At 38.7% G+C, this 26,737-nt stretch overlaps 3 protein-coding genes across 6 annotated transcripts in view; 2 read left to right on the forward strand and 1 right to left on the reverse strand.

Moving 5' to 3' along the window:
* ampd2a (adenosine monophosphate deaminase 2a) overlaps positions 1-1,985 on the reverse strand; it is a 23,889-nt gene extending 21,904 nt beyond the window's left edge. For 2 of the 3 annotated variants that reach the window (XM_059543954.1, XM_059543953.1), the window contains exon 1: positions 368-510. In XM_059543954.1, coding sequence (XP_059399937.1) covers positions 368-455 — 88 coding nt within the window. In that variant the 5' untranslated portion in view covers positions 456-510. Of the gene's footprint in view, positions 1-367; positions 511-1,732 lie in introns of those variants that run through there. The other variant, XM_059543955.1, reaches the window with a different exon arrangement.
* A 1,984-nt stretch (positions 1,986-3,969) lies between these two features.
* On the forward strand, positions 3,970-5,439 carry LOC132131301 (SLAM family member 5-like). Its single transcript, XM_059543331.1, has 4 exons — positions 3,970-4,401; positions 4,529-4,831; positions 4,940-5,221; positions 5,312-5,439. The coding sequence occupies exons 1-4, from the start codon at positions 4,011-4,013 to the stop codon at positions 5,437-5,439; spliced, it is 1,104 nt and encodes a 367-aa protein (XP_059399314.1). The 5' UTR covers positions 3,970-4,010.
* Positions 5,440-11,987: 6,548 nt separating this feature from the next.
* Positions 11,988-26,542, forward strand: LOC132131925 (SLAM family member 5-like). 2 transcript variants are annotated; one of them, XM_059544099.1, is made up of 4 exons: positions 11,988-12,170; positions 12,434-12,760; positions 13,318-13,611; positions 26,256-26,542. In XM_059544099.1, the coding sequence occupies exons 1-4, from the start codon at positions 12,125-12,127 to the stop codon at positions 26,381-26,383; spliced, it is 795 nt and encodes a 264-aa protein (XP_059400082.1). In that variant the 5' UTR covers positions 11,988-12,124; the 3' UTR covers positions 26,384-26,542. The 2 variants fall into 2 exon arrangements, with proteins under 2 accessions (XP_059400082.1, XP_059400083.1); XM_059544100.1 differs by lacking the exon at positions 26,256-26,542 and adding an exon at positions 18,736-19,061 and having other exon boundaries at positions 11,990-12,170.
* The last annotated feature ends 195 nt before the right edge of the window (positions 26,543-26,737 follow it).

The following is a 26,737-nucleotide window of genomic DNA, read 5'->3' on the forward strand; positions in this document are numbered from 1 at the left end:
ATATATTGATGCGTTCAGGACGAAACCATCTAAAACTGGCTGCAAAATGATGAACGTTGGTCGTTTCTGTTCTGAGATAAGACAGAAACACTGACCAATAATAATTCACAAGTGTTTTAACGAGAGATCAGTAAATACATTTAAAATCATTTTTAAATATTTTAATAAAAACTGTAAAAATATACTTAAACAGAAAATACTATTTAATAAATATTTTAAAATAGTTATCTAAATATGGCATCTCTTTTGCTGAGTAAAAAAGCACTCAAAGAGAAGACGAACTCCAAACTGGCCTGAACTGGTCTGCTATCACACCCCACCCGTCTATCTCTCAGCCCTTCTGTCTCCCCGCTGCGGCCGGACTCACCCGGGCTGGGCCGGCTCGGTAAACTGCCTCTTTTGCAGGGTTTAGCTTTGCTTTTGCTCTGCGCCGGAGCTGCACTGGAGTCCGACATGCTGCCGACCGTCTGTCTGCACACGGGACGGATGGAGAGAGAGAGAGAGAGAGAGAGAGAGAGAGAGACTCTCTTATCAGAGCAGGAAGATGTGCACAGGGGGCGGGGCTTGGGGATCTCTTAGCGCAGTAGTGGAGGCGGAGCCACTGCCTTCATACATCAGCAGAGGGGAGGGGCTTAGGATTCCCCCACAACAAGCTCAGCCTCATTTTGATACCATGCTGCAGAATGACATCACTGAGAAGAGTGTGTTCCAAACGGCATGCTAGCATACGGTTTCTGCAGTGTTTTGTTCATTTTAAATTATTTTTTTAAAATAAATAATACATAAAATGAATTGTGATGAAAAAATTATATATATAAAAAAATATATAAAAATAATTGTGCATTAATAATTTTAATTATAAATAAAAAATAAATAACATAAATAAATAAATAAATACTTAGATATCTAAGATTAATGAAGTGTGTTTTGTTCCGTTTAAGAGCAAACCTTAAAAAAGCACAAATTTTAATAATATAAATTAATTGTTCATATAAAATAAAAAACTATAAATAAAAAAATAATAATAATTCAAACTAATTAGGCAAATTATCTATTTGTAATTTTGACGAAATGTCCAGTTGGGGTAATGTATTTTATTTATTTTTAAAAGAAAAAGAAAAAAAAGTGCATTATAAAGAAAAAAAGCGATTGGTAAATAAATAAACAGACAAAATATTAAAAATGCTTTTTTCCCCCCTAGTATACTTTGATATTGTAGAACGCAAACAGAACGGAGTATGCATTACGTACAGCACATTTTTTTATTTATTTTTTACTTTTTTTTCGTTCAGCACATTTACAGACACAGCCAACGCAATAATTGCGTAAGAAGTGCGTCACACTCTGATAGCGGGAGATCTGTTAAAGAGGAAGAGAGAGGACTTTCAACTCTGTTATTAAACCGAGAACTTTGACCTGGTTAAACATTCACCTGATAGTTCAGATCTGATATGACCCAGAAATATTAATTAAAAAAAACAACGTTAACGTAACTGTTAAAGATAACTTTACTTAAGAAATTATTAACGTGCCAAACAATGAAAACATGAACTTGAGTCGAAGCTATCAGAAAACAGTGAAGAATCATGTATTACTGTGTAATATTGTATGCATTATAGCACCATTGCTTCTTATAAGAATATATATGTATATATATACAAGATGCATGTTTGTATGTGGGATAGTTTGCAGAACAATGCAGTTCTAGACAGTTTGGTTGTTTCGGACTCACTCGTCATGTCTGCTCCGGGTTGATCCAAACTCAGATGCTGATGAAAAGATGACGATGATAACAATAAGAGACTAATGGTAGGTAGTTTCGTTGTTTAATATCAGCCGGATAACTGCTGAAGTCCCTCCGTTAATCCGTCTCGTTAATAAAGTCGGACTGGATTCGGAGCCTTCAAGTTTTTCAGGAACTTTGATAAAAAATTTAGCTGAAAAATGGAGTCGCGCTTAAAGGGGCCGCAGCACATTTACACCGCGGACCGAGCAGAACGCGATCTAAATCGAATGTGATTAAATCAGAACTATCGCTGGTGTACAGCGACGTCAGAGTTATTTTAAAACCACAAATCAATAAATGACGTGTATAAGCTGAATCAGAGGAGTGTTTTAAGAGTGAAACTAGATTGTGTCTTGGCTTGTTTCCATTCCGCTCAGCAACAGCAGGAGGCGCTGTTCAGTTTCGAAGTACCTCATTGCTGTTTTCCATTATTTTATTTCAACATTTTGAATCTAAACTATCAATACACACAAAAAGACAAGGACATATATAGTTCTTTATAAGTTTTCTTATATTAAATTACACTACCAGTCAAAACATCATTGCAACAAGCATCATTTCTCCAGTCTTCAGTGTCACATGATTCTTCAGAAATCATTCTAATATGCTGATTTGCTGCTTAAGAAACATTTATTATTATAATTATTATTATTATTATTATTTTGAAAACAGGTGAGTAGAATTTTTTTCAGGTTTCTTTGATGAATAGAACATTACATTAATCTGAAATACAACCCGAATTCCGGAAAAGTTGGGACGTTTTTTAAATTTTAATAAAATGAAAACTAAAAGACTTTCAAATCACATGAGCCAATATTTTATTCACAATAGAACATAGATAACATAGCAAATGTTTAAACTGAGAAAGTTTACAATTTTATGCACAAAATTCATGCTCATTTCAATTTTGATTTCTGCTACAGGTCTCAAAATAGTTGGGACGGGGCATGTTTACCATGGTGTAGCATCTCCTTTTCTTTTCTCTTTAAATTATAAAATATTAAATTAGAAATATCTTTTATATTTTCTTCATATTACATAGTTAAGCAATATCACATGAGCAAGAGCGCTGTTTTTCCACAAATATCAGCACGATTGCAAATGTCATTGATTTCATACAACAATTCAACGAACAATAAGTTAACATTGAGTTAAGAGGTTTTTGTGCTATTTCACAAAGAACTGTTCCAAACAAATCCACAGAAGAACCACTGATCAGTGCAACACTTGGTAGTGAATAAAGCAGCATTTTCGAAAGATTTTTTTGATTCAATGACTCTTTCGTTCCTGAGTTGGTTTAATGAATGATTCAATGACTCATTCCAAATACGAATGATCCAAAATATGAGTACATAATCCATAATAACACTACCTCCAGTGAAAAAGTTAGTTTCCAGTTGACCTCTTTTCATTTTTAACTATTTCGGCTTGTAAACAGTGCTTGATCTGTGCAGATTTCTCTCCTGATTCAGACCAGACCACTTTTTTACTGAAAGAAGAGTTTTTGTGGATTATGGAAAAACATCTTAATGCTGGATTTGTTTCATCTTTTGTCTTCTCCAGATGTTCACTGATGGACTGGAGTGCTGTGGATTATTGTGATGTTTATATCAGACTCTCATTCTGACGGCACCCATTCACTGCAGAGCATCCATTGATGAGACACTGATGCAATGCTACATTTCTACAAACCTGATGAAGAAACAATCTCGGATGACCTGAGGATGAAGACATTTTCAAATAATCATCATTTTTAGCTGATCTGTTCCTTTAAGATGGAGCTCTGGGCAAAGATGAATTTCGTTGATACTGATTTCATTAGATTTTTATCAGTCCTGTAGTGTCTAGTGTTATTCGAATTGAATTTATTGATTAAATGTAAGAAATTGACTTTAAAGATGATGAATGGATATCTAATGTAACACTCGGGCTGTTAGTGTTCATGCCAAGCCAGAATTCATTTGATAGTTTAAGATCAGCAAGATCTTGTTGATACCTGATGTGGGAGCGGAAACTGTGTCTGATAGATATCACAGTTCAGTCGTGTTTCAGAGTGTTTTCAGCCATTTTAAGCAGCACCACCGTGGCCTTTTCAGTGAACCAATGAAGAGAATGTTTCTCAAATTAGTTTTGTTCTGGTTGTGTTTGTGGCGTCTGCTTGGTGAGTTTGAAATGTGTTTTACTCAACTCTTTGTACAGTTATCATGGATTGACTCAATTAAATATGAAGTTTCAAGTTATTGTTCAAACTGAAGTCTTAAATGGTTACACGTTTCATGACAAACTCTGTTCTTCAGGAGTGTTTGGTTATACATCACAGGCATCAGTGTCAGTGATTAAAGGAGAATCTGTCACTCTTAAAAATCCTCTAACTCAAATAAAGCAGAATGATTGGATTCAGTGGTGGTTTGGGGAATATTTGATAGTTGATACCAATGCAACGACTGGCTGCAAGACAGTATGTGATGATGTTCTTGACGGGAGATTCAGAGACAGACTGAAGCTGGACAATCAAACCGGATCTCTGACCATCACAAACATCTCAACTGAACACACTGGACGTTATACACTACAGAACAGACCAATGAGCAAAAGTTTCATTCTCACTCTCTACGGTGAGTCAAATATTTGTTTCACTTGCTCATATTTTAAGGTGAAATTTAAAAGTGAAGCATTTACTTTAGTAAGCCATCATGAGCTTATCTTTGACAAAACCTGTTTCTGTGTGTGTTTGTGATGCAGAAGAGATATCAGTGACAGAGGGAGATCCTGTCACCCTAAACAATCATTTTACTGAAGCAAGTGACAGTGACATACTGTGGGAGTGTGAAACAGATAAGACTTCAATAGCTGAAATCACTAGAGCTGCAGGAAGATTCTCCACATATGATGGTCCTGATGGGAGATTCAGAGACAGACTGAAGCTGGACAATCAAAGCGGATCTCTGACCATCACAAACACCACAGCTGAACACGCTGGGCGTTATAAACTAAAGCTAATAGGAAAGATACGGTTATTTAAAGCATTCCGAGTTTCTGTCTATGGTGAGTAGAGAACATGTATCCTGTCCTTCAATGATTGTTTTACAGTTCGAGATGATGGACCGTTCAACGCATTCATATAGTCGATTATATATTTCTTGTGTTTTTCAGCTCGTCTGTCTTTACCTGTCATCAGCAGTAACTCTTCACAATGTTCTTCATCTTCATGTTCACTGCTGTGTTCAGTGGTGAATGTGAGTCATGTGACTCTCTCCTGGTACAAAGGAAACAGTTTATTGTCCAGCATCAGTGTGTCTGATCTCAGCATCAGTCTCTCTCTACCTCTGGAGGTGGAATATCAGGATAAAAACAGCTACAGCTGTGTGCTCAACAATCCCATCAGCAACCAGACTCAACATCTGGACATCACTCAACTCTGTCACACATGTTCAGGTACAGCGGAGCTGATATTAGTTGATGTCGGCGCTGATATTAATGTTTATTGACTGATCTGATCTCAGTTTGGTGGTTTTTATTCCTCAGACTCTGTCCACTGCTGTGGTTCTACTGAAGCTGTGATCCGATTGGTCCTCTCTGCTCTGGTGGGCGTGGCTACTGTCGTTATTCTGGTTTATGACATCATCAGATCCAGAAAAGATGAAAAAGATTAAGCTCATATTCACACACCAGGTATGTAATTGATATCATTTTCCATATAACTGTTTTTCAAATATAATTTATTACTCCATTTATTTATAATAGTTATATATATTCATACGCTGGTGTTTATGTTCATTTATAGGCGGCTCATTTCCACCCTAGAAGATGACTTGAGAACAAACCATAACATTATCTCATTAATGCTCAAAATTTGATGAAGATTATCAAATATTGCTTTGCTCACGCTAGATTATTTAATATAACATGCATTCATTGTTTAAGATTTTTTTATAATCTAATATTTTTATCCAGTTTGAAAGTCTTTGTTTATATTTTCTTCAGATAAGGCACACAGATCTTGACTGCTGTATATTTATCATCTGTATTTGCTTAATAAAGTTATCGCACTCTCCGTGTTTTATTATGTTTATTATGTAGAGCGCCCCCTGGAGGAATACAAGTGAAGTATATTTTAATGAGTTCAGCAGAGAACCACATATAAAGCTTTACGTTGTTAAACGTAATTTGTAAATGTTTACAGACTACTCTTCTCATAAACATTCCCTGCAGTAGGTTTAGTTTCTCTCATGCTTATATGAACCAGACAAAACATCATATAGAAAAATCAGGGAACACATTTCTATACACAGTTATAGCAGGTGATCTGTTCCTGATCCGTAAAGCCATTAGAGAAAACAAGTCTGAGAGGAGAAACAATTGAGACATTTAATAAGAAATGAACAAATGAGCTGAAGACCAGAGCCAAACACTCTCAGGATCTCATGATGAAACAACCGCTATAAGACACTTTTAACATATTTATTTCTGTTAAAAAATGACACCATTGATCTAAAGGAAGCTGTGGCTTACTACCCTAAATAAATAGGCAGCTGTATGACGGTGGAGTTTCACATCACTTTACTACAGATCAGCCTCTCTCATCAGAGATCGGTTTGTCTTTTCATATTTGTGGACTGAAACCGTAGAAGATGCTATACAGATTTTGGTTCTGTTTGTATTTGTGGCGTCTGGTTGGTGAGTTTGAAATGTGTTAATGTCCTTAATGTAAAAACACTGAAGCTCAAATAGCAGCAGTTTTGGTTTCAGTCGTGACGTTGTAACAGTTTTACTGTCACATTTGTTCGCAGTAGTTCTTTTTGCATGTTATCCACCTTTTTCTTGCCGTAAAAATTGGTGCGGCCATTTGTAAATTCTATGGGTCCACTCCGTCCAGCTATTTTAAGCTGAACATAACATTTTGTTTTGCTGCTTGATATTGAAAGTTGGTGTGTCTTATATTATTTTAATGTATTTTCTTAATTATGAACACACTGGTTTGTAGTATAAAGTTTTACTGTTTACTGCACGTTGTTATTCTCCTCGTCATTTACCTTTAGCAGATAATGAACCGGAAGTCTCCCCCAAAGGCTTACTTCCGCGTTGAAGAAAAAAGAGGATAGCTTTATCTATCATTAGGGGTCGCTCTGTATACTGAGTTGCTTGTTTGCCTAAAAGGGAGTAAAGAAGTAGCATTAGGCAAGAAGTAGTGTGCCAAGATCATTGGTTGTTTTCTCCTTTGCTGTCTTTTGTTGGTGCGCTGATTTGATCTCAAATGTAAGTCATTTTTTGCATATATGTAGAGTTTGTATATATGCTTTCTGTTAGGGGTTAACACTAAAGACATGCTGATTGTATGTTTTTTTTAAAATGCAGAAGGTTCTTCAATGAGAGAAGAAACAGCACAGATACAATCAGGACCATCTACTCATCTTATTCTATCAACACACGGATGAATTGTTTGCTGATTCAGATTCTTCCTTGTTTTATTTAAGGACTGCTGGTCTCATCTTTTCCACTTTAAAGACTGATTCCACTGTGACGTAATGCTAGTTATGGTCATCTATGAACTGATGTACTTGGTGGACTTAACTGCTGTTTCCTCAACTCTTGTTGATGTGTGACTCACAGCATGTCTTTAATAGTCATGGCTCACTCAAACGAATCAGTATCTGTAGACCCTCAATCTTTATGTGGCATCAAACAGTTAGGTGTTACAACTTGATACTTATCTGAAGTCAAAGTGTTTTCTGTGTTTGATGTTGTGGAGCTCACACACAGATCCATTTAATTAGTTTTGTTATTTGGATATAATTAATTTCAAATGTGTATTTTACTTTAGTAAATCGTCATAAAGTTATTTTAAAGTCCTAATTTGACTGTTTCTGTTTGTTCTTCAGGTGTGTTTGCTGATTCAGATGCAGTGAAGTCAGTGTCAGTGATGGAGGGAGATTCAGTCTCTCTACAGACTAACACTGAACTACAGACAGAGAATCTCATTACATGGACATTTGGATCAGAGACTCGTATCGCTCAGATCATTAAAGAGGCTGGCATCTTCTCCACATATGATGGTCCTGATGGGAGATTCAGAGACAGACTGAAGCTGGATCATCAGACTGGATCTCTAACCATCACAAACTCCAGAATCGCACACTCTGGAATTTATCATGTAACCATCAGCGGCAGGAAAGAGACAACATACAGATTCAATGTTACTGTCTCTGGTGAGTCACAGTTACAGTGACATTTGTGAAAAATATCTTGAAAAACATTTATTCAGAAGCCATAAAAATGACAGAAGTGCTCAGTGCAGAGACTAAAATGCTTTCAATATTGCATCATCATCACTGTCAGTTAGATCGACCGGTAAATTGAGAGCTTCACCTTATGACTTGACTCCTTCACGACAACAGACCGATACAATGACTGCAGTACTGCAGACAACGCACCAATTCATTTCGACCTGCCGCTCAATTTCTCCCTCATTCGTGAACAAGAACCCGAGATACTTAAACTCTTCCATTTGAGGGAGCAACACCCCCCCCCCCCCCCCCCCCCGCCACCTAACATGGTGGGGACAATCCACCTTTTTCTCATTAAGAAGCTTGGCTTCGGATTTGGAGGTGCTGATTCTCATCCCCAGTGCTTCACATTTGGCTGCAAACCTCTCCAGTGCACACTGTAGGTATTAATTTGATGAAGCCAACAGGACCACATATAGCAGGCACAATATTCTGTGGCCACCAAAACAGACACCCTCCGCTTCCCGGTCCACCTAGAAATTCTGTCCATGAAAATAATAAACAGAATTGGTGACAAAGGGCAGCCCTGGCAGAGTCCAGCATGCACCGGGAACAGGTCTGACTTACTGCCAGCAGTGTGAACCAAGCTCCTGCTCTGGGACTGATACAGGGACTGAATAGCCCATAGCAATGAGCCCTAAACACCATAATACCAGAGTACCTCCTACAGGATGCCACGAGGGATATGGTCGAATGTCTTCTCCGTGTCCAAAAAATACATAAGGACTGGTTGGGCAAACTCCCATGAATCCTCCAACACCCTAGTGAGGGTATAGAGCTGGTCCACAGCCAGGGCGAAAACTTACACCTAAAGCCGAGGTTCAACTATTGGTCATATTCTCCTCTCCAGTACCCTGGTGTGATCACCCTGTAGTTGGAACAAACTCTTTGATCCCCTTCTTAAAAAGAGGTGTCATCATCAGTTAAAGTCAGCAACGCACCACTTCCACTGTAAACAGTGTTGGTGGAAAACTGGTTCCCTCTTCTGAGCTGCTAGATGGTTTGCTGGAATGTTTGTCTTCCTCCATGGCCTCACCAAACTCTTCCCAGGCCCAAATTTAAGCCGTGTCGACTGCCAGAACCATGTTTTGCTTGGCCTGCTGATATCCATCAGCTGTTTCAGGAGTTCTATGGGTCAGCCAGACCCGATAGAACCACTCCTTCAGCTTGACATCATCCCTTACTTCAAGTGTCATCAAATGTGTTCAGGGATTGCTGCTGCGACAGGTGCCAGAGACTTTACAGCCACAGCACCAAACTGCCGCTCCGACAATGGAGGTGAGGAACATACTCCAGACTCAATGTGCCCAGTCTCCCTCCGGAACAGGTTGAATCTCTGTCGTAGGTGTTAGTTGAAGACCTCTCTGACAAGGGCCTCTGCCAAACGTTCCCAACTCACCACTAGGTTGTGATTAGTTGACAGCTCAGCCCTTCTCTTTACCAAAGTGTCCAGGACATATGGCTGAAGATCAGAAGAAATGACTACAAAGTTGATCATCGATCTCCGACCTAGGGTGTCCTGGAGCCACGTGCACTGATCGACACCCTTGAGCTTGAACATGGTGTTCGTTATGGACAAACCGTGACTAGCACAGAAATCCAATAACAACTTACCACTCTGTTTCAGATCAGGGAGGCCGTTCCTCCCAATCACGCCCCTCCAGGTGTCACTGCTGTTATTCACTTGGGTGTTAAAGTCCACCAGTAGAACGACAGAGTTCCCAGTGTGAGCACTTTCCAGCACGCACCCCAGGAACTCTAAAAAGGTTGGGTACTCTACACTGCCGTTAAGTGCATAAGCACTCTTATTCACCGAGGTGGAATCCAACACATGGCGGCTGAACTGGGGGGCTATTAACGAGCCCACACCAGCCTGCCACCTCTCACCCTTGGCAACACCAGAATAGCGGAGGGTCCACCCTAGGTCGAGAAGAGTGGTTCCAGAACCCAAGCTGTGTGTGGAAGTGAGCCAAACTATATCTACATGGTATCTCTCAACCTCATGTACCAGCTCAGGCTCCATCCCCGCCAGTGAGGTGACATTCAAAGTCCCAAAAACCAGAGTTGGCGCCTGAGGATTGGGTTGGCCAGGCACTCAGCTCCGACCACTGCTCAAATCACAATGCACCAGTCCCCTACGGTCTCTCCAGCAGGTGGTGAGCCCACAGAAGAGCGGGCTCCACGTCATGGTTTCAGGCTGAGCCAGGCCTGGCCCCATGGGCATAGACCTGACCACCAGGCACTCACATGAGAGCCCCCCCCCCCCCCCCACAGGCCTGACTCCAGGGTTGGGCCCCGGTGATCCCATACTGCGCGTGGTGAACGAAAATCACTGCGCTATTTTTCTCCAGAAGTTATGACTGTCAAAAATGTCCTAGTACTCTTTTAAACTGAAGTTCCAGCTATCTCATAACTCTCTCGCACAAGCGCTTGCCAATGCATGGGTCAGTTGTTGTTGCAGTTTCTGCTATTTTGCTGTTGTTGTCTGTTTATTTTTGTTTCTTCTGTGAAACAGCGGCTGAATGGGGGAAGCGCAAGTGAAACTGGAAAAAAAACTGCACACTGTCTGTGACAAAGTCTGTGTTTCTGTTTGTTCTTCAGGTGTGTTTGCTGATTCAGATGCAGTGAAGTCAGTGTCAGTGATGGAGGGAGATTCAGTCTCTCTACAGACTAACACTGAACTACAGACAGAGAATCTCATTACATGGACATTTGGACTTTCAGAGACTCATATCGCTCAAATCAATAAAGAAACTGGAAGATTCTCCACATATGATGTTCTTGATGGGAGATTCAGAAACAGACTGAAGGTGAATAATCAGACTGGATCTCTGACCATCACAAACACCAGAAACATACACTCTGGACTTTATCAAATAATCATCTTCAGGAGCAGAAAGACCACATACAGATTCAATGTTACTGTCTATAGTGAGTCACAATTACGCTGTCAGTCTTAATAATAATTTTATACAAAAAAAAATGATAACACTTCATTTATGATCACATAGACATTGATTCATGCACTCTTTTTCCGCCCTTTAACTTAATTTGAGCTACTTTAATCCTATGACAAACAAAACCAATTTTACTGATATTTAACATTATTGACAATTGAACTGAACTCGTTTAATGTGTTTATTCCTCAGACTCTGTCCACAGTTGTGACTCTACTGATGCTGTGATCCGATTGGTCGTCACTGCTCTGGTGGGCGTGGCCGCTGCCGCTGCTGTTGTTGTGCTGGTTTATGACATCAGATCCAGAAGAGATGAACAGGATGTTTGATTACTGGTTTTTAAAATATTCTATATTCCTCATCTTCAAATACTGAACTTTGTTAGTTCGAATCTTGGTTTGAATCTCAACATTAAGATGATTAATGTTGAGGTTACAAAAAATGTATAGCCTGAATGCACTGCAAGTCGCTTTGGATAAAAGCGTCTGCTGAATGCATAAATTTAAATGTTTCATATCCAGTTTAGAAGATGTTTTATTTTATTTTATTCTATTCTATTTTATTCAGTTCTATAATCAACACATGATTGGAGCAGTGTTTCCTGTTAGAATTCACTGATTGTGTTTGTATGAAAATTAATAAAATTACAAATGTAAGCAAACACCTTTCTACACACAGTTTTAGTGGATGATCTGTTCCTGCAACATAAAGGCATTGAAGAAACTCTGAAATCATGCTGAGTGGAGAAACATTTGAGAACTGAACAAGCGAGCCAAACGCTCTCAGGATCTCATGATCAAATGGCTGCTTTAAGACACTTTTGTCTTCTCTAATCAGTAATCATGTATGAGTCAGTTTATGTCTGTTGAAAATGATGCCAGTGAACAGAAGAGGAAGATGTGGTCTACTCGAGCTCAAAGTGGTCGAGCTAACGTGAAATAAGCAAAAAAAAGAGCCGGACGTTTAGACATTACATTATTGTACACTAATTTCCACTTCACTTTACTACAGAGCCGCTTCACATCATCTGTCATTTCATTACGGAAACAGTTCTGAAGAGTTTGTCTCTTTATATCTGAGGACTGAAAGGGTTGAAGATGTTTCACAGATTTTGGTTCTGTTTGTGTTTGTGGCGTCTAGTTGGTGAGTTTGAAATGTGTTAATTTCCTTCATGTAAAAACACCGACATGATTCTCATCTGAAGATAAAGTGTTTTCTGTGTGAAATGTTGTGGAGCACAAAGCTCAAAGCTCCTGCATCAGTTGAAAATAAATAAAACCTTTTATTCAAATTCACCACAAAGATGCAGTTTTGTTTGGATATTAGTCATTTCAAAATTTTACTTTCAAATAATTTACTTTAGTAAACGTATTCAAAAGCCTTGATTGTTTCTGTTTGTTCTTCAGGTGTGTTTGGTGTTGATGAAGTGAAGTCTGTGTCAGTGATGGAGGGAGATTCAGTCTCTTTAGAACCTGGTGTTACTGAAATACAGAAAGATGATCGGATAACATGGACATTTGGACCTTCAAAGGTTTTTCTAGCTCAATTCCAAACAGAAACTGGAGACTTAATCACACATGATCCTGATGGTAGATTCAGAAACAGACTGAAGGTGAATAATCAGACTGGATCTCTGACCATCACAAACACCAGAACCACAGACTCTGGACTTTATGAAATTATGATCACCAGGAGCAGAAACACCACATACAGATTCAATGTTACCGTCTCTGGTGAGTCATTTGTGCTTCATAATAATTATACACAACTAATTAAGCAGCCTAGTCATTTAATATCACATACACATTAATTGATTGATTGCCTTTTGGACTACCCTGGAATTTCATCCCAACTAATGCGTATCTAACTTTTCTTCCCTGAAAAGTGGAAAACATTTTATGTTTATTATCTTGTTCTGACTGATGGTGCCTTCACTCCATCAACTCAATTTATTAAACTGAATATTTTATAGCACAATGTACAGCGCCTCTTTTCGTTTCATGTGCATCTGATCGACAGATAAACCGTGCACTCTTATTTCAGAGTTTCTGTCCTTAATGCTGTAGTTAATTTAGCAAAGATTTGGCTTTGTACATTCATTTAAAAAGGACAAACTTTATTATTCAATGCAATAAATGCATGTCCTCAATGAATGAATGAACGTATTTGGGCAGGTCAATGTTGTGGCCCATCTCAGAAGCAGAATTACAATTTTGGGGGTTTGATAAAATAATTAAGACTAACAGAATCTACATTAAAGACTCACTGACTTATTCTCTCATGTTTCCAGCTCGTCTGCCTGTTCCTGTCTTAAGCAGAATATTCTCTTCATCATCCTCCTCATCCTCACAGCAGAATTGTTCATTGGTGTGTTCAGTGGTGAATGTGAGTCATGTGACTCTCTCCTGGTACAAAGGAAACAGTTTATTGTCCAGCATCAGTGTGTCTGATCTCAGCATCAGTCTCTCTCTACCTCTGGAGGTGGAATATCAGGATAAAAACAGCTACAGCTGTGTGCTCAACAATCCCATCAGCAACCAGACTCAACATCTGGACATCACTCAGCTCTGTCACACATGTTCAGGTACAGCAGAGCTGATATTAAATTGAATTAAAATGTATTATATTGATATAAGCGTTTATTATGCCGCTTTGTGGAATACTCAATTCTGATTGGTCAATCACTTCATTCAAGTATTTCCTAATATTCACTGTCATCCCTGACACTTGCATATAACATCACTGCATACTTTTTATACACAAAATTTCCCATAATGTACTTACTGACCAAATTAATTAAGAGATGAGCATCAGTAGACACTATATCCATTCTGGGACACACAATAAACCAGATAGCTTACACGTGGTTTCCAGGATTCAGTATTGTGCTCCTTACTTTGCCATCATAGGTTTTTTTTGGTTTCTCTGAGCGGCTTTGTGAGCATTTTCCCTTTCATTAGTGTATGCTTCTTGCATTCCACCTCTCCACTGTTCAACATAAGTCTGGTGACTGCCTTCATCTGCATTAACCAGAGGATTGAACAAAATGTCGACAGGTAATCTTGGAGAGTAGGCATAGGAGAGGTAGAATGGAGAAAACCCTGTCACTTTGGTGCGTGTGTAGTTGTATGCAAATATAAGCTTTTTCAGAGAGTTCTTCCAATTGTTCTTATGGTCTGTTAGGGTCTTAAGTATCTGAAGCAGGGTTTGATTAAAACGTTCTACCTGGCCATTCCCCTGTGGTTTGTAAAGGGCTGTTATTGAACCAGCCACACTGCAGTACTTGATGAGTTGTGAAAATAATTGATTTTCAAACTCACCTCCTTGATCCTAGTAAATGCGCATCAAAAAGCCAAAGTTGAGTGCATGATCATTAAATATTGTGTCTGTTACCACTTTGCCTGACTCTGATGTGGTGAGGTATGACTGCGCAAAGCGCATAAAGTGATCCACAATCACTAAAATATACTCTTAGCCACCTTTACATTGGTCAAGGTGGAGAAAGTCAACAGACACAAGTTCGAATGGGTGGGTTGAGGTGGTGCTTATGAGAGGTGTTCTAGTTTCAAGGTTGGGTTTCTTTTGTTTTAAACACATGCAACTCGTCACATTCTGTTCCGTTTCACGCTGCATATATGGCCAAAAGAAGCGATTCCTAATAAAATATATCATCCCTGATATACCCTGATGCTCCATTTGGTCATGCAACTCTCTCAACACTGTGTTTGTCAGGAATTACCAGCTTACCATTACCATTACCAGTTTTCTGTATGCCATTTTTCTCCATAAGACTCTACCTTCATCCACTTCCAGCTTGTTCAGTTCCCTGGCTAGACAGCGACTCTGTGGACTGAAGCCTTTCAGCTTACAACGTGACAACTTTTCTCCTGAACACTTACATTGCAAAACAGGCCCAATGTGTGGGTCGTCTTCTTGATCTTGTCTTATCTGTGATGGAGCTATTGAGGCAACAACAGTGCTCTGAGACTCAAATGAATCCTCAGCAGATATGGCCATCTCTGACTGTAGTCGTACAGACTGCACAGCAGCTCCTACTGCATCATAGGAGATTTCCTCTGTGAAGTCATCCAGCAGTGCCTCTGCATCTAACGGCCTTCTGGATAAGAAATCAGCATCTGTGTTTTCCTTTCCTGGGCAGTACTTGATAGACAGGACATAGGTTAATAGATTATTGTCCCTGTAGACTGTGAAGAAGGGTGCATAATAAAGATAGTCACGGAACCTCTCAATAATCACCCATTTAAGAACAAGAAACTCCAATTTACCTGAGTGGAGGTAATCGTTTTCTCAGATTTTGACAATGCCTGTGATCAATATGCAATTACACGGCGCTTCTCATCTTGTTGCTGATATAATACAGCTCCAAGTCCCTTGTTGGAAGAATCTGTGTGTAAAAAAAGGGCTTAGAAAAGTCTGGGAATGCAAGAACAGGGGGTTGAACCAGCCAATTTACCAGTTTCTCAAGAATCTTTTGATGGGTCCATTCATTTTGTGTATGTGATGGCACTTTGCTTACATTTCTCTTTCTATTTGATGCCCTCTCTTTTGAGTGCAGCTTTTGGAAATATTTCTCCCCCGTTGCCACAGCAGGCCCTTTAGCTAAGTCATACAGCAGATCAGCAATGCGGGAACAATCTCTCACGTAGTGGAGATAATAAGTTAAATGCCCCATCACTTGTCTCAGTTCACCAACTGTACTTGGTCTTTTCTCTTTCAGAACCCTGAAAGCAACAGTGCTGGCCGGGTCCATTTTGTTTCCTTTAGCAAACACTATCCTTCCAAGGTAATGAATCTCAGGTCTGAAAAACACACATTTACTGGATTTCAATTTGATTCCATACTGCCTCAACCTTTGTAGCACTTTTCTGACTGCTTCGACATGACTCTCAAATGTTTTATTAAACTCCTCCATACAGCGCTGAAAAGCGGCCGGCGCATTCGTAAGCCCAAAGGGTATTCAAGCCCACTCATACAATCCCCAGGGAGTCACAAAGGCTGTCAAGTGCTTGCTGTCCTTTGCCATGAATCCCTGGTGGTAGGCTTTTCCTTGGTCTAATAATGAGAACATAGTGTTACCTGAAAGGCCATCAATCCCATCCTGGACTCTAGGGATTGGCTGCCTGTCAGGGTGTGTCTTGCGATTTAACTCCCTATAATCAATACATACGCCGAGAGAACCACATTTCTTTCTGACACACACTACTGGGGAAGCATATGCAGAATGGGATTTCTCTATCCACCCTTTTGCAATCAAATCAAGTAAGTAGTCTTTCATTTCCTCATATAGGGGCTTGGGGACTGACATGTAGGTGCATGCCACTGGTTCTGGGTCTTTCAAAGAAATTTGGAGCTGTAACTTTTCAATACAGCCTATATCACTGTCACTTCAGGAAAAATAGCCTGACTCTTCCTACATCATCTCACAAACTCAATTCCTGGTTTTTAGCATGTCCAACCTAGATACTGCTTACTTGAACAGATGAGTGTGTGTTTAAGGATGTACTAGGTGGACACACAGACGCAACTGGCTTCACAGCGTCGACAGCGATTTTACCTGTCAACATAATATCATGGGCAGTTGAATTTTGCATGATGGGGGTGATGTGTGGAGGTGCTCCTTTTTATCCGAACTAGGGTATCACAAAACTCAAGCCCATCTGACCACTGGCCATTGTCATCAGGCTCAAAAACAAACAATGTGTCCTCTTTCAGTGGCTTAGTATGCACTCTGCACTTGCATAATACTATGGCTTGGTACATTAACTACCCGACAAGATGTTATCATTAAATATTCACTGGTCTGCTTAGCACTCACAGCCTTAATGAATGCTCTGGACTTTTTCTTTCCGGCAAGTTAGGGAAAACCTTGGTCACAGTTTTAATTAGTTTTTCATCTTCAACATTTCCTTCCTTTGTTTGACTGTTGGTCACCACATTCTCAATCACATTGAAGCCTATTATTGGGTGAGGCTGTCAGTTGCCTTTCATGACAAGCATAGGAACATGAAATTCTGCAGTGCTGCCAACCAGTCTAATGGTCACTTCTACCCAGTCCACATATTGCATCTCTGTGCCATTAGCTGATTCAATTTGCAAGGGGTTATCTGGGTTGACTATATCTGCTATGTCTCTCAACTGAAGGTCCATAAGTTTTCAGCTTTCCACGTCTCATCAACAGCAGACACCTGTGAATCTGTGTCCCAAAGCACCTGAGTTCTCGGTCCCTGTATATAGCAGTTGACAAGACACTTCTTCCCAACCAATTCAGGCACCTTAGACTGCTTCTCTGTCTTCACATTTTTCCTTTGGTCAGTGATAGTTTTGCATGAGTGTGTTTGTTGGATTCTCGGTTGTGTGCATAAGCTTTGGTTTCTTCTTTTTCCTGGCCAGTTTCTTTTTTCCATAGCTGACAATTTTAAGTGACATTCTGGCCAGTTCAGCTATTCCCTGCCCCTTGGGGGCAGCCGCTCTCCATTTAAAGGGGCATCTCTCACCATGTCAGGTTGTCCCTGGTATCTCCCTCAACCAGCACGAAAATGATCATTACTTCCACACCTGTAACAATGCTGGCAGTATTCTTCCCCTCGCTGCTGGCACCCAAAACACCTAGGCCTAGGACGGGACATGGGGTATCTCTGTGGTGCAAATCTCTGTTGAAATTGGGCCTGTGCCACAACTCACCTAGGACATGCACCACCACGGTAGTTCAGTTTTGAGGTCTATTAACAATACCATTTCTGCTTTAAGTACCTTTAACTGTGACAACATGTCTGGAAGCAGGGTAACAGTCTGCTGCTGGGATGGTTTTTTTTTATCTTCGTTGCTATCACTGGACTGTACAATGTGCATACCTACTGGCCTCTGTGGTGTCTGCCGCCACCTTATCTTGTCTCTCTTTCTCATGCCTACATGCTATATTGAGTCTCTCTAGCAGCAGCTCATCCGAGGTGGTAGGTTGCAACAGGTACGGTTGTAGATCGCTTTTGATGTTATCATTCTGCAGATCTATAAGTATAGTGTGCATAAACATGCTCTGTACAAGTACAGGATCATACTTCAGAAGTGGGGATGGGCGTATTGATCTAATAACCGCTTATTTGGCATCTGATAGGAAACATCCTATAGACGTATTGCAGATGAGCAAACACTCTATGTCATATTTTCTAAATATGTCTTGTAGATGTAATGCAGATGTCAAATAGACGTCTCCGTGATGTACGTGTGCTATCAGGGGAGTGTTTGTTCATCTGCAATACGCATCTATATGACATTTCCTGTCAGATGTCAAATAGAAATTAAAAAAATGTCTTTGAGATGTTTATGATTGGTAATTATCGCAAAATAATAAATGCTCCACATTCAGGTTCCAATCGGCTGAAGGGCTTTATAAATTCCTCTTTTTAAAAACTATTAAAAACTATTAATCTCAAATGGAACCAAGACTGGTCAAGTTTACAGCATTCTACAAACAATCTGATACAGAAAGTTAAAAATAAATCTGGTATTTAATGATGATTTAATAGTTTTTAAGAATAAATTGCCATGACTGGCATTGAAATTATAAACTGAAATGTTATACAGTTTACTTAATTCAGCTACTTTTAACCTGTGACAAATAAAACAGCTGTAACTGATATTTAACATTATTGACTGAACTGAGCTCATGTTTAATGTGTTTATTCCTCAGACTCTACTGAAGCTGTGATCCGATTGGTCGTCACTGCTCTGGTGGGCGTGGCCGCTGCCGCTGCTGTTGTAGTTCTGGTTTATGACATCAGATCCAGGAGAAATGAGCAGGATAGGCCTATTTGATTGTTGAAGTCTTATCTATAGTCTATATTCCTCAAATACTTAATCTGAACTTTGTTAGTTTAAATCTGAATTTGAATCTTTAGTTTTTTAGTCTGAATCTCAACATGTTTGATGTTAACTTCCCATATTCACTCTATATAGAAAATGGTCTATTCTGTTCTATTTTATTCTGTTCTATAATAAAAATGTTATATGATTACAGCAGTGTTTCCTGTTCTTACACATATATTGGTATGTCTGGTTTATTGTGCCTGTCTCAGGTGAGTCACAGTTACAGTGTCATTTCATTTAAAAAAGAAAAAATCTGAAAAAGCCTGTATGCAATGTGCTTTGTTTAAAAATATATTGAAAGGTATTTATTCAGAAGCCATACAAATTTCAAAAGTGCTCATTGCAGAAACAAAATGCTTTCAATATTGCATCACCATCAGTGTGAGTTGAAGTGTTTCATAGGTTTCATAGGTTTCATAGAGCTGTGGTGAGTGGTGTGCAAATAGCGTGAGCATGTGACGCATGTGGTAAAAAAAACAGACACTGGGTTATTTCGTCAATGTAAGTTTTTTCTGATAGCAGTAACAAATTTATATTAGTGAAGATATTAATAACACATGAATTTGTTCTTAGTACTTGCTCTTGTTCTTGACTTCTTGTCTACTTGCATGACATATTTGCTGTATTTGGTCCAAGTTTTCAAGTGGCTTTAAGACCAAAAGTGTGTGCAGAAATGTTTAATTGACCAACGACACACACACTTACAACACAGATGATGCAAGTAAATCTTTTCCAGAACATTGTTCTAAAATTTAGGTGATTTTCTAACTAAGTGAGAAAAGGCAGATTCAGGTGTTTTAAAAAATACACACTCATTTTTGTGCCATTAGAATGTGCAACATTTTATGTTTTACACAAATTATATGTGATATCTGATTAAATTAACTTATACTGCAGTGTTTTCAGGGCAAGTGAGTTCCTGAATGAAATGCATGATTAGATACTGTAGACTAAGCCTTGAATACCCCTCTGAAAAATATTTAAAATCTTGTTTTCCTTATAACTTTTATGATATTAGTGTTTATAATGGCACTTTGTGGAATACTCAATTCTGATTGGGCAATCGCTTCATTCTGGTGTTTCCTAATATTCGATGTTGTGCATAGAAATGCAGTATATAATGTCGATCAGATGTTTCTACACAGCAGATGCTTTCTAGATTAAGCAATCTTTCACAGACATCTTGCAGACATACGTGTGATATCTTGGTAGAAGTTTCCTCTTTTTCAAACTTTTTACATTTAAAAAGAGCTTGACACGCAGAAAACAAGAATGATCAAAATTACAACCTAATAAAAAAGTTAAAAATTAATCTGGAATGTAATAATGAGCTTTTTGCCATAGTTGAAATTGAAATGTTATACAGTTTACTTAATTCAGCTACTTTAAACCTATAACAAATAAAGCAGATGTAACTGATATTTAACATTATTGACTGAGCTCTGAACTGAGCTCATGTTTAATGTTTTTATTCCTCAGACTCTGTCTACTGTTGTGACTCTACTGAAGCTGTGATCTGATTGGTCGTCACTGCTCTGGTGGGCGTGGCTGCTGCTGCTGCTGCTGTTGATATGGTTTATGACATCAGGGGCCTGTTTCACAAAGGAGGTTAAGTGAAAACTCTGAGTATGTTAACCCTGAAACGAGGGAAACTCTAGGTTTTCTGTTTCAGAATGGGAGGTTAGTCAAACCTGAGAAAGCAGGGTAAGTCAAGCCGTTTCTGAAAGACAGCTAACTTATACTCAGAGTCAGTTACCATGGTAACTTACTCTATGAACCTAACCTGGTCAGGAGCAGGTTTTCTTCGACAAACCCAGAGTTTCTTTCGGTCCCCTCCCCCTTTTTAAACACTTCATTGATGCACGCTGGAAAAATGCTCTTCTTACTAAGTGTTTTATTTTCTTCTTTTCTTTCCCCAAGTACAAATATATTTAAAAAATAAAATAAAGATTGATTTTTTTTATATAAGAAAACGATATAAGATACTTAGTCTTGTTTCCTTGGGGGATCTAAATTAAGTGCATTTTACTTAAGTAAAATTATATGCCAGTGTGGTAGTAAAAATAATCTTAATTCAAATGGAAAACAAGATTATTCTGAGTGTCTATTACTAAGTTCAAATCTACTGTAGCTCCGCCCTCCATCGACACATAAGGTTAAATACGACACATGTGTATAACGGCTTCAGTGGTGTAGGCAGTAATGTTTTGGGCACGGAAAACTAGCTTGTAACGCGATTGATTGGGTTAGAGTCCGGTTTTGCAGAGCTCTTTCTTCTCACTTTTCCCATCACATATCATATTAGAATTTGTTTTCAATAAAAATGAACAAAATGTTCTAAAAGTGGAAGGAAAGTGCCTAACGAGTGTTTAATAATGATGCATCTATTTATAATTGTAATAAATATAATCATTTACAATGTTATTATTGCATCCTGTTAATTTATAACAATACTGTGGTGCAAATGTATCTGGCAGTATAAAGTATAACTAGCATCTAATTATTATTTACACTTAGCCTGTTGAAAAGAACTGCTACTTTTACATGCTAAATAGAATATTTCATGATTTTCAATGTATATTTTTTCTGTAAATAGCATCTAGAGCTACTTGCACTTAGCCTACTGTAAATAGGATATATCGTTAAGAAAGTGTGTTAATTCCACTAAGTGTAAAAATAGCCACTGCCGTATTTTTCTTACTCTATTGGCACATCATTTGTAAAATAAAAAAAATGCACTTAAAATATTATTAATATGATTAGTTTATATATATTTTTCGCCCATGACATTCCATAAAATGATTAGCTATTAGTTCATTAATCTAAAGTTCTGCCAGTTTTCACCTGTGATATTATAACATTGAGAAGAATTACATTTGTATCGAGTCTGAAGTATGCAGACGGCTTTTTGGCGGGAGCTGTTGCCATGGTGAATCGTAATATCGGCGCTCCATTGATAATGGCTTTTTATAGTTGTGGTGCACGCGCTTAACTCAGAGTCAGTCAACTTCGAGTTGATTGAACCAACTCATTTCAGCTGTTCTGTAACCGAAAACTCAGAGTTTCCCATCTCAGGGTAAGTCAACTCAAAGTTCAAGTTTAAACTCAGAGTAGGTTGAACCTTCTTAGTGAAACAGGCCCCTGGTATGTTTGTATCCATTGATTATGTTTGTATGAATATTAATGACCTGTTCATGCAACTCAAAGACATGAGAGAAACTGAAATCAGTCTGAGAGGAGAAAAAATTGAGACATTTGATAAGAAAAAGCAAGCTGAAGACAGTAACAGTACCAGAGCCAAACACTTTCAGGATCTCATGATCAAACGGTTGCTTTCAGACACTTTTAACTTCTCTAGTCAGTAATCATGTTATGGGTCACTTTATATCTATGATGCCACTGAACAGATCTGCAGGAAGTTGAAGCGTAAGCCTACTGGGACACAAAGCAGGTCAAGTTAGCATGTTGTCATATGAGCAAAAAATAGGTAAACAGTCACGCTCATCGACTCAGGCAGTTATTTTAGTCCAGATGAGTTTCACATGACTTTATTACAGAGCAGCCTCACATCAACACATCTGTCATTTTATTACTGAAACTGTTTGTCTCTCCACATTTGTGGACTACACCTGTTGGAAGATGTTTGACAGATTTTGGTTCTGTTTGTGTTTGTGGTGTCTGGTTGGTGAGTTTGAAATACGTTTTTATGACTACAGTGCTTTCTTTCAATTCTGTGTTTGTTATTTCTAAATGTCACTTATGTAAAAACAGGGGACGTAGTGCTCAGTAATGTATTTTTTAAAAGCGCAGCACAGAACATGAAGGTCTCAAGACATGCTTTGATAAAAAAATGGAAACAATAGTAGAGATGAGTGTATTGATCCTGAAGTTTCGATATCGATACTTATGTGAGTATCGAAAATATTAATACTAAGGTATGTTTTTTTTTACCAGTGATTTAGATTTTTTGTTAAATAGTATAATGTGTTTAATATGCATTGAATTGAATGAATAACCTGTGTTAGCAAAACCTATGTTTCCTGCTCATCTGAACACATGCAAATGTTACAAGACAGAACCAATCAATCACAGAGCGTTCGCATTACATTCTGTAATGTTAGTCTAAATCATATACCTTCAGAATAAAAAGGTTGCATTTTATGCATGCAACAGCCTTTCATTATCAGTCTCTTGGTTTTATTAATGTGACCGTAGTTCTGCTATAGTATTCTCTACAGTAAAATATTTTAACCATCTGTAAAATGTGTAACAAAAATATAACCCAATAAGTTGCAATTAAAGCATATTGTATGTTAAAATGCATCTCAAATATAAAGTTAAGTGGTTATCATTACCCATTTTACTCTTAGTAACTGTATAATTTAAAAAAGGAAAGGAGAGAAAAGGATGTGACGTGTGGCCATGACTGCACTCTCATATAATTCATTATTTAAAAGTTCAGTTTAGAAGTATTGTATCAGTATTGATATTGATATCGACGATACACTGGGCTTGAAAGTATCATTACCGTTACAGTTGCCATGCCAACTTCCTACAGTAAACAAAAGCTTGCAACGCATTCCCTGCCTCCGGGGTCTTCTGATTGGTCCACTGTTTTGGAACTGACATTAATGAGTGGCGTTGCGTGTAAAAGTTTACACAGTAAAAGTTGACAATCATATACATCTGTGTAGCGCATTGTAATGGAAAAACTCTTTCCGTGTGAACGGTCCAGTTGGGACGTGTTTTCCATCTGCAGTAAAAGTGTTTTCTGTGTGTGATGATGACTTCAGTTCGTGCATCAGTAAATTAGTTTTGTTCAAAATCACCACAAAGACTAAGTTTTGTTTGGATATTATAAATTGAAAATGTATATTTCAAATAATTTACTTTTTTGACAGACCCTGTTTCTGTTTGTTCTTCAGGTGTGTTTGCTGATTCAGATGCAGTGAAGATGGTGATGGAGGGAGATTCAGTCTTTTTAGAATCTGGTGTTACTGAAATACAGACATATGATCTGATAATCTGGACATTTGGACGTCCAGAGACTCGTATCGCTCAAATCATTAAACAGACTGGAATCTTCTCAACATATGATGGTCCTAATGGGAGATTCAGAGACAGACTGAAGCTGGATCATCAGACTGGATCTCTGACCATCACAAACACCACAACCACAGACTCTGGACTTTATCAAATAATCGATGGCATGACACTGACCACACACAAATTCAATGTTATTGTCTACGGTGAGTCACAATCACAGTGTGGTCTTCAAATAATTTTATACAAATGATGAATTGTTATAAAACAATTCAATTAGTCATTTTAGATAACATTTTTCTGTTTGAGAGTATGAACCTGGAACGTGTGAATCTATTATACATTTTGAGGACATTTACATTTACATTTAGTAATTTTGCAGATGCTTTTATTCAACTGGGGGATACATAAAGTGATTATTTTCAGAGAGGCAAACAGACACAGGAAGTGCTTGTAATACCAAGGTTTAGACATTGTTCAAGTAGGTACAAGCTAGAAAAAGATGAAATAAATAAAGAGAGAGGTTTTTTACGATGAAGCCAAGTAGTTTCAAAAGAGATGAGTTTGAGCTGTCACTTGAAAATTGTCATTGATTCAGCATTCCGGATAAGGGTGGGAAGATCATTCCACCAGCCAGGAACAGTGAACGAGAATGTTCTGGAAAGGGATTTTGAGCCTCTCTGTGATGGTACCACCTGGCGTCGCTCAATAGCAGATCTCAGACTTCTGGAGGGGATGTAGATCAAAATACTGAGTGGAAGTAGGTGGGTGCTGAGCCTGAGGCTGTTCTATATGCAAGCATCAATGTCTTGAACTTGATGCGAGCCACAAATGGTAGCCAGTGCAAGGAGATAAAGAGAGGTGTAACATGGGCTCTTCTGGGTTCATTGAAGACCAATCATGTCGCTGCATTCTGAATCATTTGTAGAGGTTTGATTGTGCTTGATGGAAGTCCAGCCAAAAGAGCACTGCAGTAGTCAAGCCTAGAAATGACAAGGGACTGGACAACAAGTTGTGCAACATGCTCTGTTAGAAAGGGCCTGATCTTTCTGATGTTGTGCAATGCAAACCTGCAAGTTTTTGAAGGTCGGCTGGTCATCAAAGGTTACACCAAGATTTCTGACAGAAGTTGATGGGGTAATTGGAGAAGATCCTAGCATGATGGTGAAATCATGCTGTAGAGTTGGAGTGGCAGGGAAGACAAGAAGCTCAGTCTTTGCCTGGTTGAGCTGTATGTGATATTCTTTCATCCATGCCGAGATGTCCACCAGGCAACCTGAGATCCGTGCAGCTACCGTTGGATCATCTGGTTGAAATGATAGATAGAACTGTGTGTCATCAGCATAGCAATGGTAGGAGAATCCATGTGCCTGCATGATGGGACCCAGTGAAGTAGTGTATATGGAGAAGAGGAGGGGTCCTAGAACTGATCCTTGAGGAACCCCAGTGACAAGTTGATGTGCTTTGGATACCTCCCCTCCCCAACCCACCCTGGAAGACCTACCAGTGAGATAGGATTCAAACCAGCGAAGTGGAATCCCTGTGATGCCCATTGATGAGAGGGCAGACAGGAGGATCTGATGATTGACTGTCAAAAGTAGCAGATAGATCCAGCAGAATAAGAACTGATGATTTGGAATCAGCTTTTGCAATCTGCAGGGCTTATGTGACTGACAGTAGCACAGTCTCCATTGAATGGCCACTCCTGGAACCTGATTGGTTAGCATCCAGTTTGTTTTTCTGTGAAAAACAACAATGATATCTGGTATAAAACAACTATTTTGAGGGTTTTCTCTATGAATGGAAGGAGACAGTATTTTCTGTAAATAGAAAATAATGAAGAAGAATACTAATATTTCACTCAAAACATTCAAATGAAACAGCCTCCTAGTTACTTGCTGTTCATTTATTCTCTCATGTTTCCAGCTCGTCTGCCTGTTCCTGTCTTCAGCAGAGACTGTTCATCATCATCATCATCATCTTCATGTTCACTGCTGTGTTCAGTGGTGAATGTGAGTCATGTGACTCTCTCCTGGTACAAAGGAAACAGTTTATTGTCCAGCATCAGTGTGTCTGATCTCAGCATCAGTCTCTCTCTACCTCTGGAGGTGGAATATCAGGATAAAAACAGCTACAGCTGTGTGCTCAACAATCCCATCAGCAACCAGACTCAACATCTGGACATCACTCAGCTCTGTCACACATGCTCAGGTACAGCAGAGCTGATATTAGTTGATGTCGGCGCTGATATTAATGTTTATTGACTGATCTGATCTCAGTTTGGTGGTTTTTATTCCTCAGACTCTGTCCACTGCTGTGGTTCTACTGAAGCTGTGATCCGATTGGTCCTCTCTGCTCTGGTGGGCGTGGCTACTGTCGTTATTCTGGTTTATGACATCATCAAATCCAGAAAAGATGAAAAAGATTAAGCTCATATTCACACACCAATATTTTTCATTATTTCATTTTCATATTTTTTTTATAATTAATTGTTCTTAATTTATTTCTAATTCCTGTGTATATTCATATGCTGGTGATTATGTTTATTTATATAAAAGATTATTTGAGAACAAACCATAACATATTCTCTCATTAATGCTCAAAATTACCAAATATTGCTCATGCTATATTATTTGATATAACATGCGTTCATTGTTTATCTTTTTATCCAGTTTGAAAGTCTTTATTGTCTATATTTAAGATAAGGCACACAGATCTTGACTGCTGTATATTTGTCATCTGTATTTGCTTACGTTTAACAATAAAGTTATCTCACTCTCCGT

Source organism: Carassius carassius, chromosome 48, assembly GCF_963082965.1.
Source record: "Carassius carassius chromosome 48, fCarCar2.1, whole genome shotgun sequence".
In the NCBI taxonomy this organism is placed as follows: domain Eukaryota; kingdom Metazoa; phylum Chordata; class Actinopteri; order Cypriniformes; family Cyprinidae; genus Carassius; species Carassius carassius.

Bases quoted from the DNA above. Each gene is read 5' to 3' on its own strand.
- LOC132131301 (XM_059543331.1), top strand. From the start codon at position 4,011: ATGAAGTTTCAAGTTATTGTTCAAACTGAAGTCTTAAATGGTTACACG. The intron at 4,402-4,528 runs GTGAGTCAAATA...TTTGTGATGCAG, and splicing joins TTTCATTCTCACTCTCTACG to AAGAGATATCAGTGACAGAG. The intron at 5,222-5,311 runs GTACAGCGGAGC...TTTATTCCTCAG, and splicing joins ACTCTGTCACACATGTTCAG to ACTCTGTCCACTGCTGTGGT.
- LOC132131925 (XM_059544099.1), top strand. From the start codon at position 12,125: ATGTTTCACAGATTTTGGTTCTGTTTGTGTTTGTGGCGTCTAGTTG. The intron at 12,171-12,433 runs GTGAGTTTGAAA...TTTGTTCTTCAG, and splicing joins GTGTTTGTGGCGTCTAGTTG to GTGTGTTTGGTGTTGATGAA. The intron at 12,761-13,317 runs GTGAGTCATTTG...TCATGTTTCCAG, and splicing joins ATTCAATGTTACCGTCTCTG to CTCGTCTGCCTGTTCCTGTC.